Source organism: Anomaloglossus baeobatrachus, chromosome 3 (genome assembly GCF_048569485.1).
Source record: "Anomaloglossus baeobatrachus isolate aAnoBae1 chromosome 3, aAnoBae1.hap1, whole genome shotgun sequence".
NCBI classification, from domain to species: Eukaryota; Metazoa; Chordata; class Amphibia; order Anura; family Aromobatidae; genus Anomaloglossus; species Anomaloglossus baeobatrachus.
Genome location: NC_134355.1, coordinates 186747793 through 186760289, shown reverse-complemented (window position 1 = coordinate 186760289; position 12497 = coordinate 186747793). Strand labels below are relative to the sequence as shown.

General features: G+C 45.7%; 1 protein-coding gene across 4 annotated transcripts in view; it reads right to left on the bottom strand.

Annotated features, from left to right (window-relative positions):
- Positions 1–11688, bottom strand: part of ERMARD (ER membrane associated RNA degradation) — a 179984-nt gene extending 168296 nt beyond the window's left edge. For 2 of the 4 annotated variants that reach the window (XM_075339636.1, XM_075339638.1), the window contains exons 1-2: positions 11514–11572; positions 2586–2754 (exon numbers count right to left, since the gene is read on the bottom strand). In XM_075339636.1, coding sequence (XP_075195751.1) covers positions 2586–2754; positions 11514–11549 — 205 coding nt within the window. In that variant the 5' untranslated portion in view covers positions 11550–11572. Of the gene's footprint in view, positions 1–2585; positions 2755–11513; positions 11573–11644 lie in introns of those variants that run through there. The other 2 variants (XM_075339637.1, XM_075339639.1) reach the window with 2 other exon arrangements.
- Positions 11689–12497: the final 809 nt, after the last annotated feature.

Here is a 12497-nt window from a genome sequence, read left to right as displayed (position 1 = left end):
GAACATCAAGTCCACATTATGTATAACATGAAATTGAAGGCATTGTCCACTACAGGAGACAACTGCTGTTAATACCTCCAGAGCCCCATAGAAAATAAAAAATCTATACTTGCCTCCTAGTAATGGCCATAATTCCCAAACCAGACATTTTATTTGTCATATCATCACTGCAGATAACAAGCTGCCACTGTTGGGCTGCAGTCTTTATAATTTCATCAAAGCGCACTGCTGACAGAATTATAGGAAATTTGTCAGCAGGTTTTTGCCACCTAATCTGAGAGCAGCATAACTTAGTGGCAGAAATCCTAAATCCAGTGATGTGTCACTTACTGGGCTGCTTAGTGTAGTTGTGATAAAATCACTGTTTAATGAGCAGTAGATTATCATTAGAGGACTACTTGTCCTGCTGCCAGGTAGTCCAGCATATTCATAAGCTCTGTATAATTGCTTGATCTGCAGTAGAGAAAACACTGATTTTATCAAAATGACAACAAACAGCAAATCGGTAAGTGACACATCACTGGAATCAGGGTCTCTGTCTCTACATTATATTGCTCTCAGATGAGGGAGCAAAAACCTGGTGACAGATTCCCTTTAACAGGTTGAAGCTCCTATTAAACTTTATGGGGAGGGGAAGAAGAGAGAGGATAACACATGTAGATTGAGCTGTAGCTTCTAGAAAATGTATTTCACCAGTCAGTGCTGCTGCATAATGTCTACCATTCTGCTGCTTCTGTGTCTGCTAAATATAAAAAAAGAGCAAAAATCCATATCTCTCTGTGTGTGCTGTTTATGGAAGACATAAAAGCAGCTATTCTCCAGCCACTGCTCAGAGACTAATGAAGATCAAACAGGGTATGCTGAGCGGAAAACTGGTAAGAAGCAAGATAGAGAGGCTAGGGTTATTCCTAATGTACACACGACAGCTGATTCTGAATATTTAGCTGAAATGATATGAATGCTTTAAAGACCACATAGTTTGAAATTATTTTTTCTAAATCCTGCTGTGTATAATATGGCCAAAGCAGAAATCTATCATTGTGGAAAAATATTAATTCCTTCACCCCCGGGCGATTTTCTGTTTATCATTTTCCTTTTTTGCTCCCCTTCTTCCAAGAGCCATAACCTTTTTATTTTTCGAATGACACCATCCAATTTACCATACGAGTATAGTGTAGTGGAATATGGGAAAAAATTCCAAATCTGGAGAAATAATAAAAAACATTGTGAAATGTCACTTTTTTCATTTTTTTCTATTCACCATGTTCACTATAAGGTAAAATCGACATGTCAGTATCATGCCTTACGTTGGTACGAGTTTGTTGATACCAAAGATGTATACTTTCACTGGTGAAAAAAATGTTGAAGTTTGTCCAAAAAATATTAGAGCTTTTGTCGCCATTTTCCAAGACCCGTAGTGTAGGTCAGACATCATCTGACCCTGCGCTGTCATGTTAGCACACTGGCGCACGTTTCCCCGGCCGCCAATGGTGGCGGGGAACAGCGTTATCCCTGGGGCGGCACTTTAAATCTAAGGAGTTAACAGGAGCTGGTGGATCTCAGATCAACCTGCGCCTGTTAGCTGTACATGTCTGCTGATCAGATCAGCAGACATGTGTGGGGATTACTGCGGGCTTGCAGTAATGGGGGGGCACGACCAATGACGTAATAGTATTTCATTGGTCATGAAGGGTTTAAAACCTCAACAGAAATTTGTACAGACTGTGATTAGACCCATCAAAGAGTCAGAATCAAAAGAATCTTTTTTTTTTGTATTTATCAACTGAGTAAGTTAGACATTATTATAAGGCTGGAGTCACACGAGTGTATGAAAAGTCGGTCCCATTCCCCTCCTGAAAAGTTGGACCAGTGGGATCCATGTGGTAGTCCGTGTTTCATGCAAGTGGGTGATTTTTTTTCTTACTTGTCATCCATGTGCTGTCAGTGTGCAATATGTTTGAGACTTGCAGACATTTGCAGCAGGCTGTGATTTTTTTTCTCAGGCTGGACTCACACTTGCGATTAACTCGTACGAGTGCAATGCGAGAAAATCTCGCAATGCACTTGGACCAATGTTAGTCAATGAGGCAGCTCAGATCTGCTATTTTTTTCTCAGTCCAAATCGGACTGAGAAAAAAATCGCAGCATGCTGCGTTTTGGTGAGTTTCTCGCACCAGTCTCTTCAATGCAAGTCTATGGGTGCGTGAAAAAAAAAGGATGTCACACGGACGGCACACGGCCCATCCTAGTGACATGCGTTCTTCTCAATACATTTCACACATGAGAACACTGTAAATGCTCCTGTACATAACAGTACATGAATAGCAGCTGCTGAGGAAAAAAACTGACAGCACACTGATGAAATGTGAAAAGAAATCGTCCGACTTTCTAGCATGAGAATTGGACCGATTTTACACTCGCAAGTGTGATTCCAGCCTCAGTCTGATTTAGGCGGAGGAAAAACTTGCAGATCTGAGCTGCATTATTGTCCCACATGGGGCCGAGTGCAATGTGAGATTTTCGTGCGAGTCATACGCCAGTGTGACTCTAGTCTAATTCAGAGATCTGGAAAATATATAACTAACCTGAAGGCAAGTAGGAAACTTGTTCACAGATTTGGCTCCAGCACACTTGATTATCCTTGTCTATGAGACTTCTTATTTCAATACTACTTTGAACCTCAAATCCAAGCAAACACACCATGTTGTGCACGGCTGGTGACAGGCACGTGGTAAGAGGAAAGGATCCGGCCATCTGAAACACAAACCAGATGCACAAATTGAGAAGCAATCTTCTAATCAGATTTATTTCCTTTAGGATCAAACTGAGACAAATGTTTAAAATATACATGAAAACCACAAGAAATAGTTATTTTGTAATTATGTCAATGTAATTACTCCTATTCCCAGTGAAAATATATTAACCTTTTCACCCCCAGCCTGATCACCTTCTGACCAGTGAGGTTATAACTTTCGTGACATATTGTACTTCATGTTAGTGGTAAATTTAGAACAATATTTTTTGTGTTTATTTGTGGGGGAAAAAAAACCCAGAAAACAGACATTTGGTGAAAATTTTGGAATTTTTAAACTTTGAATTTTTATGCCCTGAAACCAGAGAGTTATATCACGCAAAATAGTTACTAAGTAACATTTCACACGTCTACTTTACATCAGCGCAATTTTTGAAACATAATTTTTTTTCGTTAGGAAGTTAGAAGGGGTCAAAGTTCATCATCAATTTCTCATTTTTCCAACAAAATTTACAAAACCTTTTTTTGAGACCACATCACATTTGAGGTGACAGAGGGAGAGGCCTGGTTGACAGAAAATACTCAAAAGTGACACCATTCTAAAAACTGAACCCCTCAAAGTACTCAAAACCACATTCAAGAAGTTCATTAACCCTTTAGGTGCTTCACAAGAACTAAAGAAATATGGAAGGAAAAAATGAAAATTTAACTTTTTCATTTTCACAAGAGTAAAAGGAAAAATGCACCATATAATATATTGTGCAAATTCTCCTGAGTACACAGATACCTCATATGTGGTGGAAATCAACTGTTTGGGTGCACGGCAGGGCTCGGAAGGGAAATAGCACCATTTGAATTTTTTTACAGCAAAATTAGCTGGAATTATTGGTGGACGCCGTGTCGCGCTTAGAGCACGACAGGTGAGGTGCCTAAACAGCTGAGGTGCCTAAGCAGTGGAGTTCCCCCACAAGTGACCCCATTTGGGGAATTAGACGCCTTAAGGAATTTATCTAGATGGTTCGTGAGCCCCTTGAAGGTCCTGGTGTTTCACAGAATTTTAGTACGTTGAGTCATGAAAATAAACAAAATACATTTTTACCACAAAAATGTTGTTTTAACCCCAAAGCTTTAATTTTCACAAGGGTAAAACTCAGATGAACTTCACCCGACTTCACTGTCATCCCGCGCCTCTGTCTGTGTGTTGCAGCCTGATTTTCAGTCACTGGTGAAGGACTCACTGGTGACCGCAAATCCCCTGAGTGACTGAAGTGATCTGCGCGATCAGTGGTGCTGTCACAGGCGCCGGTGGGCAAGGAAAGCAGTGAATACGAGATGGAATAATGAGCGGCCGGCATTTTCAAAAGAGGAAAAGCCTCCAGAGCTTTGTGACAGCCGTGCAGCGCCGCGCCGGTGATCGGTGAGTATGAGGGAGGGGGTGAGAGTGAGAAACCGACCGACAGAGAGAGAGAGACCGAGAGAGACTGACCAACAGACCGACAGAGAGAGACCGACAGAGAGAGAGAGAGAGAGAGACCGACATCGACAGGCCTCATTCATTTACAGTGTTCTCTGCTTTCACATGCGATAAATCTCTGTTTCACATGCGATAAATGTATTTAGAAAAACTAGGATGGTCTGTGTGCCGTCCGTGTGACATCCATATTTTTTTTCTCACACCCATAGACTTGCATTGGAGTGACTCGCGCGAGAAACTCTAAAAATCGCAGCATGCTGCGATTTTTTTCTCAGTCCGATTTGAGCTGAGAAAAAAACAAGCAGATCGGAGCTGCCTCATTGCTTAACATTGGTTCGAGTGCAATGCGAGAGTTTCTCAGTCCAGTACACCACTGCGCAACCAGCTCTGTCCTCACCTATTGTACCCTTACTCATTCCCTGTAGACTGTGAGCCCTCACGGGCAGGGTCCTCTCTCCTCCTGTTAATGATTGTTGTACTAGTTTTTTTATGTATACCCTTTTTCACTTGTAAAGCGCCATGGAATTAATGGCGCTATAATAATAATAATAAATAATAGTAATAGTATATTTGAGTTCAGATTTAGTTGGAATGGTTTGCAGGTGCCATGTCACATTGGCAGAGCCCCTGAGGTGCCAGAACAGCAGAAACCCCCACAAGTGACCCCATTTTACAAACTACACCCCTCAGTGATTTCACCCCCCAGGGGTGTAATGAGCATATTGGCACTACAGGTGTGTCACAAAATGTTATACTATTGGGCGGCGAACAAAAAATAATTACATTTTTACCACTAAATTGTTTTAACCCCAGAATTCCAATTTTCCCAAGGAGAATAGGTAAAAAAAGCCCCATAATGTGTTACACAATTTCTTCTGAATGTGCTAATACTCCACATGTGACTTTACAGTACTGTTTGGCCATACCACAGGGCTCGGGAAGGAAGGAGGGTCATTTGATTTTTGGAGCACAGATTTTTCTACAATAGTTTGCGGACTCCATTTGCGGAGCCCCTAGGTGGAAGAACAGAAGAAACCCCCTCAGCACGAGTGGGGAAATGCTGCAGGCCCGGGGCTGGCAGAAGGGGGTGTCATGACGGTGCGATGTGGGTGCCACTGATCTCCAGGCAGTGGACGCAATTGACTTCAGGAAAATGGCTGCGGACGCCACACACAAGCAGATTGAGATCTCATGGATCCGAGATCTCAATCTGCTCGTGCGCTGCTTTCTACGCAATGGACTTCAGGAAAATGTCTGCTGAGGTGCATGTGCGCATATTAAGATCTCAATCTAAGCGTGCACTGACTCAGCAGCCATTTTCCCGAAACCTTTTATGTCCACTGCCCAGAGATCAATGGTGCCCGCATTTCACCGCCGCAACACCCCCTTCTCCCAGGTACGAGGTATTGCCCCACTCATGCCGCCACTGCCGTCCTTCAGCTGGGACCCTGCCTCCTGTGACCCCAGTCTGCTGCCGCCCCACACCCACCTGACTGGTAAGCTATATGTGGATTACAAGAAGAATCCCCATTTTTCTTCCAATTTTGGGGGAAAAAATGGGCTCCTTATAATCCGAAATATACGATACATTTCCAAAATATATGATTCAGGTGAAACACCCAACGGATCCATTCACTATAATGAAACAGCAGAGTTACTCCGGACTCAGTTTAGCTTCTGTTCAGCAGTGCCCATCTTTTCAAAGGTGCACAAAACTGCTGATAATTGCGCTTTTGTGCATGTCTGAAAAGAAGCAAAAAAAGCTGGACACTGTTGCACCACAGGCCAGATGGACGTTCAAAGGGACTCTCTGCCTCATTACAGTGAATATTCCATTGGAATTTTTGTCTGAATCAGGTTTTTCAGAGATTTACACATAATCCCCTTGTAAGCGCTCAGCCTAGTGCGCAGGATAAATGTGAGACGCGCCGTACTGTGATCTGTGGAAGGCAGAATAAACAGTGAAGAGCAGGTGAAGAACTGGCTTTATTTATTATTTATGCCATTCACCTTGCGGTATAAGTGATTAGGCGGTTTATTCCTCCGGTCAGTAAGATTACAGTGATACCAGTATAAGGCTATGTGCGCACACTGCAGATTTGTTTCTTTAGCAAAAAACACACCCTCTGGCAGAAAAACGCACCTCTGGCCGAAAAAACGCACCTAAAAAATGCATGCGTTTTTGTCCGCGTTTTTTTAAACATTATCAATGGCAAAACACAGGGAAAAATGCAGGGACCTGCACAAAAGAAGTCACATGCTGTTTTTTTTTGCTGCAGAAAAACTACAGCAAAACCTGTAAGGGAAAAAAAGCAATGTGCGCACAACATTTCGGATTTCTCATAGACTTTGCTGGGGAAGGACTGCATGAAGTTTATGAACACAAACTGCACCAATTCTGCACCAAAAATGCAGCAAAAAGCAGTGTGCGCACAGGGCCTTATATAGTTTTTTTTTAGGTCTGGTGACTATCACAATAAATAAGTTTTAACAAAATAAAGTTTTTTTGCATCACTGAATTTTGAAGGTTATAGTTTTTTTATTTTTCTGCTGATAGTCATGTGAGGGCTTGTTTTTTGCTGGATGAGTTGGAGTTTTTAATGGTACAATTTAGGGCCACATAATATTTTTGGATCGCTTTCTATTCCGCTTTTTCTGATGCAGAATCAAAAAGAAACAGCAATTCAGAATTTTTTTTATTATGCCGTAAAAGTGATGAGACCGTTTTATTCTTCAGGTCAGTATGATTACAGTGATACCAGGTTTGTGTTTTGTTGTTTTTTTTTTGGTATGCCACTTTTACAACATGAAAACTATTTTAGGGTCTGTGCGCACTGGGAAATTTGCTTTTCTTAAGAAAAATGCGCACCCTCTGGCAGAATTCCGCAGCTGCAGCAAAAACCGCAACAAAAATGCACCCAAAATCAGAATGCGGTTTTACCATGGTTTGTTGCGGTTTTGGTGCGGTTGGTCCCTGTGTTTTTTATACCATTATCTATGGCAAAAATGCAGATACCTGAAGTGACATGCTACTTCTTTTTTGCTGCAGAAATTCTGCAGCAAAACCTGTAGGAAAAAAAAAACCCAGTGTGCACACAGTGTTTTCGATTTCCCATAGATTTTGCTGGGGAAGGACTGCAGAAGGTTATGAACAAAAAACGCACCTTTTCTACAGCAAAAACCACGGCAAATCTGCAGCAAAAAACACAGTGTGCGCACAGAACCTTATAGGAAAAAAAAAGTTTTTGCATTGCTGTATTCTGAGGGCTATAACTTATTTTTTCACTGTTGCAGCTGTATGGAGGCTTGTTTTCAGCAGTACCATTTTCATTTATATATCACTTTTTGATCACGTTTTATTCCACTTTTTTTGTCAGCTGTATGATGAAAAGACTTAGGCTGCTTTCACACATCAGGTTTTTGCTGTGCGGCACAATCCGGCGCTTTGTAGAAAAAACGCATCCGGGTTTTTTTGCCGCCAGGTGCGGTTTTTCCTCATAGACTTTTATTAGCGCCGGATTGTGCCGCATGTACTTGCGTTTGATCCGGTTTTTGCCGGTTGCGGCAAAAATCGTCACTCCGGCGGCCGCACAGGACGCAGAGAGGAACGTTTTTTGCCAGCGGCAAAAAAACACATAGCGCCGGGTGCGGCACCGTGAGGCATGGTGCATAATGAAAGTCTATGCACGCCAAATCCGGTGGCATGCATCAAACGCCGGAAGCATGTACCGGATTTGGTTTTTACTTCTGAGCATGCCCAGAAGTGAGAAAAACATTGCTTGTCAGAAAATCTCACTCTCTCTCTCTGGCCTAAGAAAATCGGTGCGAGTGGTGTGCGATAAAACGTCACATTCCACTCGGACCAATTCTAGCCTGTGTGTCAGCGCACATGAGCGATTATTTTCTCAGCCCTAATCGGACGGAGAAAACAATCGCAGCATGCTGCAACTGTAAGCCGAGACTCTTTCTCTCGCACCCATTCAAGTGAATGGGGCGAGAGAAAAATCTGCACGCGCGGTACACTAGTGTAGAGCGAGAGTCGCAATAGCCGGCAACGGAGGAGAGAGGGGTATAAATCCCACCTTCCCCTTCTCCGTGCCGGCCCGCCCCTCCTGAGAGCCTGCCCGCCCCCCGCAGCTGTGGTCCGCTCGCACGGTCGGACCGCAGACGCAGGGACACTAGCATGACACTCGGCTCCTGCTGTGCTGCCAGCGCGAGCCGAGTGTCATGCGAGCATCGCAGTAGTGGCCCTTGTGGTCCCAGCCTCTCTCTCTCACCGATCACCGGCGCGGCGCTGCACGGTGTTCACACTGCTCCGGCGGCTTCGCCTGATTTGAAAATGCCGGCTGCCCATTATTCAATCTCGTATTCACTGCTTTCCCCGCCCACCGGCGCCTATGATTGGTTGCAGGCAGACACGCCCCCACGATGAGTGACAGCTGTCTCACTGCAACCAATCACAGCCGCCGGTGGGCGGGTCTATATCTTCCAGTAAAATAAATAATTTAAACAAAAAAAAAAAATATGATACCAGCCAAGATATAGCCACACGGCTGAAGGCTGGTATTCTCAAGATGGGGAGCCCCACGTTATGAGGAGCACCCCAGCCTAACATATCAGCCAGCAGCCGCCCGGAATTGCCGCATCCATTAGTTGTGACAGTCTCGGAACTCTACGCGGCTCATCCCGAATTGCCCTGGTGCGGTGGCAATCGGGGTAATAAGAGGTTAATCATGGCAGGCGTCTACCCCCAATGATTAACCTGTAAGTGAAAGTAAATAAACACATACACCCAAAAAATACTTTATTTGGAATAAAAGACAAAAAAACACCCTCTGTCACCATTTTATTAAAATCCCCAAATACCCCTCCAGGTCTGACGTAATCCACAGAGGTCCCGCGACGATTTCAGCTCTGCTACATGAAGCTGACAGGAGCGGCAGTAAAACACCGCCGCTCCTGGGAGCTCCACGCAGCAACTGAAGGGAGTCGCGCTGTCAGCTTTGACGCCACTGAGGTAATGCCGGGGTGTGCGGTGATGATGATGAGTGCGGGAGTGCCGCTGTGTGTGCGGTGATGATGATGCGTGCGGGAGTGCCGGGGTGTGTGTGGTGATGATGATGCGTGCGAGAGTGCCGGGGTGTGTGCGGTGATGATGATGCGTGCGAGAGTGCCGGGGTGTGTGCGGTGATGATGATGCGTGCGAGAGTGCCGGGGTGTGTGCGGTGATGATGATGCGTGCGAGAGTGCCGGGGTGTGTACGGTGGTGATGATGATGCGTGCGAGAGTGCCGGGGTGTGTACGGTGGTGGTGATGATGCGTGCGGGAGTGCCAGGGTGTGTGCGGTGATGATGAGTGCGGGAGTGCCAGCATGTGCGGTGATGATGTGTGCGGGAGTGTCGAGGTGTGTGCAGTGATGATGCGTGCGGGAGTGCTGAGGCGTGTGCAGTGATGATGTGTGCGGGAGTGTCGAGGCGTGTGCAGTGATGATGCGTGCGGGAGTGCCGAGGCGTGTGCAGTGATGATGCGTGCGGGAGTGCCGAGGCGTGTGCAGTGATGATGCGTGTGGGAGTGCCGAGGCGTGTGCAGTGATGATGCGTGTGGGAGTGCCGGGGTGTGTGCGGTGATGATGCGTGCAGGAGTGTTGGGGTGTGTGTGGTGATGATGCGTGCAGGAGTGCCTGCATGTGCGGAAATGATGGGGTCTCTCCCTCTCTCTCAGCTTTAAAAAGAAAAAAAACGGATCCATCTCATCAGTTTTTACACACTCTGAGACAGATCCGTTGCATCAGGCACAAACCGGATTGTGCCTGATTGCAAAAAACTGATGTGTGAAAGCAGCCTAAGTTTTTCCTACATTTTCTTTTTACAGTGTTCACTGAAGTGGTTAACTAGTGTGACAGCTTTATAGCTCGGGTAGTGACGGACACAGTGATACCAAATATGTGGACTTTTTTGTTTTTATACACAAATATAACTTTATTGGAATATTTATTTTTATGTTCTTTAGTTTCTAATTTTATTCTAATATTTTTACATTAAAGGGAACCTGTCACCAGAATTTTCGCTATTAAACTATAGGAATCCCCTTCTGCAGCTCCTGGGCTGCATTCTAGAAAGGTTCATCTTGCTACTGGCCCCCCTTTCAGACCTACATAACTTTATAAAATATTACCTTTTGCTATGGTAATGAGGCTTGTTGGCCCCGGGGGCAGGCTGTATTTCGTCAGTTATCCCCCTTCTGCCGCTGTTCGCCGTCCCCCAGTGTTCATTTACATAGATGAGGCTTCCGCCCTCATGTTTTGCAGTGCTCCGGAAACTCGCGCATGCCCAGTGGCACTATCGCGGGACTGAGCGCTATTTTCAAAACGCGAGCGGCGGTGATGTTATTGCACAGGCGCAAGATTATGGGTGGGGCTGTGAATGTCATCACCAGCGTCATCCAAGTACCCATCCATAATCTGGCGCCTGCGCAATAACATGACCGGCGCTCGCGATTTGAAAACAGCGCTCAGTCCCGCGATAGTGCCACTACGCATGCGCGAGTTTCCGGAGCAGCACGGAAGATGAGGGTGGTGGCCTCATCTATGTAAATGAACACTTGGGGACGGCGAACAGCGGCAGGAGGGGGGATAACGGACGAACTACAGCCCGCCCCCGGGGCCAACAAACCTCATTACCATAGCAAAAGGTAATATTTTATAAAGTTGTTATTTAGGTCTGAAAGGGGGGCCAGTAGCAAGATGAACCTCTCTAGAATGCAGCCCAGGAGCTGCAGAAGGGGATTCTTTTAGTTTAGCGAAAATTCTGGTGACAGGTTCCCTTTAAAAAAAAAAAAAAAGAAAAAATCACTCAGTCCCTTTACCGGACATCACCCTGCAGGGATGATCACACAGGCTTTCTCTAGTCAGTTGACCTCGGGTCACCATGACAACGATCAGGCCCTCGAGAGTACATCAGGAAGTCCCGATTGGAGGGGAGCGCGATCCCTCTTTCAAACTTAGGGGGGTTAAACAGCCATGGAGGGCGCAGGCAACATCCCTGGCTGTGAGGCTGGGGCTCAGCTGGCGGAGATCAGGGGAGCACAGAGCCCCCCACCATTGCAAGGACGTACTGGTAGGTCCTTGGTCATTAAGTGACGTTGAAATAGGGCGTACCAGTGCGTCCTTGGTCGAAAAGGGGTTAAAAGAAACCTACCACCAGGTTTTCCCCATATAAACGTGGCCACCACTAGTAATACGCCATACATACAAACTCATACAAGTACAATGTACAAAACACACATTACACTATATGTGAGAGACGAGTGGCCACTGAGGAGCATCCCACAGGCAGCTACAGCAGAGAGACCGCTGCGGCTCCAGACGCTGCGGCTCCAGCAGTCCCCAGCACAGTCACTCATTCAGCGCAGACACCCACCTCAGACACATCGCCTGCACTTCCGTGTTGCTGCCCGGCCGCCCCCTTGCTGCGCATGCGCGGCGCGCTAGCTTCTTAGGCTCTGGTTAGTCAAGTTTGTAGTTTATGTGACGCGAGAAAGTCGCTGAGAGCAAAACTCTTCTCTTCACCGTGAGGGATGGCTGCAGAATACATTGTCTTCACTTTGTTCTGTAGCAGCCGCGTTTGCCTCACTTCGCCCTTCACAGCATGTGGAGCTGCAGCCCAGAGCCATGTTTAGTGCTTATGTGTAGGCTCTGAGCTGGGAGAACTCGCCTCCATGTAATCACTATGTCATGTGCTGAGGGAAACGTTCACCCCGTTCCTCGGTTTCCTTTTTTTCAGCATTCCACGAAGTTACAGCCAGTTCTCGACTTTTGTGACAATTTTTGTTATTATTAGTGGCATAACGTTGGGGTTTTAGCTGTTATTTAGGCTATGTTCACATGTAGCGTTTTTGCTGCATTTTTTTTCTGCAGAATAAACCTGCTCTATTGGCACTAAAAAAATCTGTTTCCAAAGCAGGTATTGCTGCTGTTTTTGTTGCACTTTTGGTGTCATTTGTGTACAGTGTATGGTTAATAAAGTTAGCTGTAGGCTATGTGCACACATACTGAAACTAAGGCCACTTTCACATTGCATTTTTACCTCTGTCCACTGGTCCCGTCGGGGCATTCTGCCAAACCCCCCCTCCCCCCCCAAAAATGGTTTCGGACGCATACGCCGACGGGCCATTGACTATAATGGAGCAGACTGAGTCAGTGTGTGCTCTATCATGCACCATTTTCGGGCATATACGTTTTCTGCAGGCGGACACCCAGACATAGTCTACTAC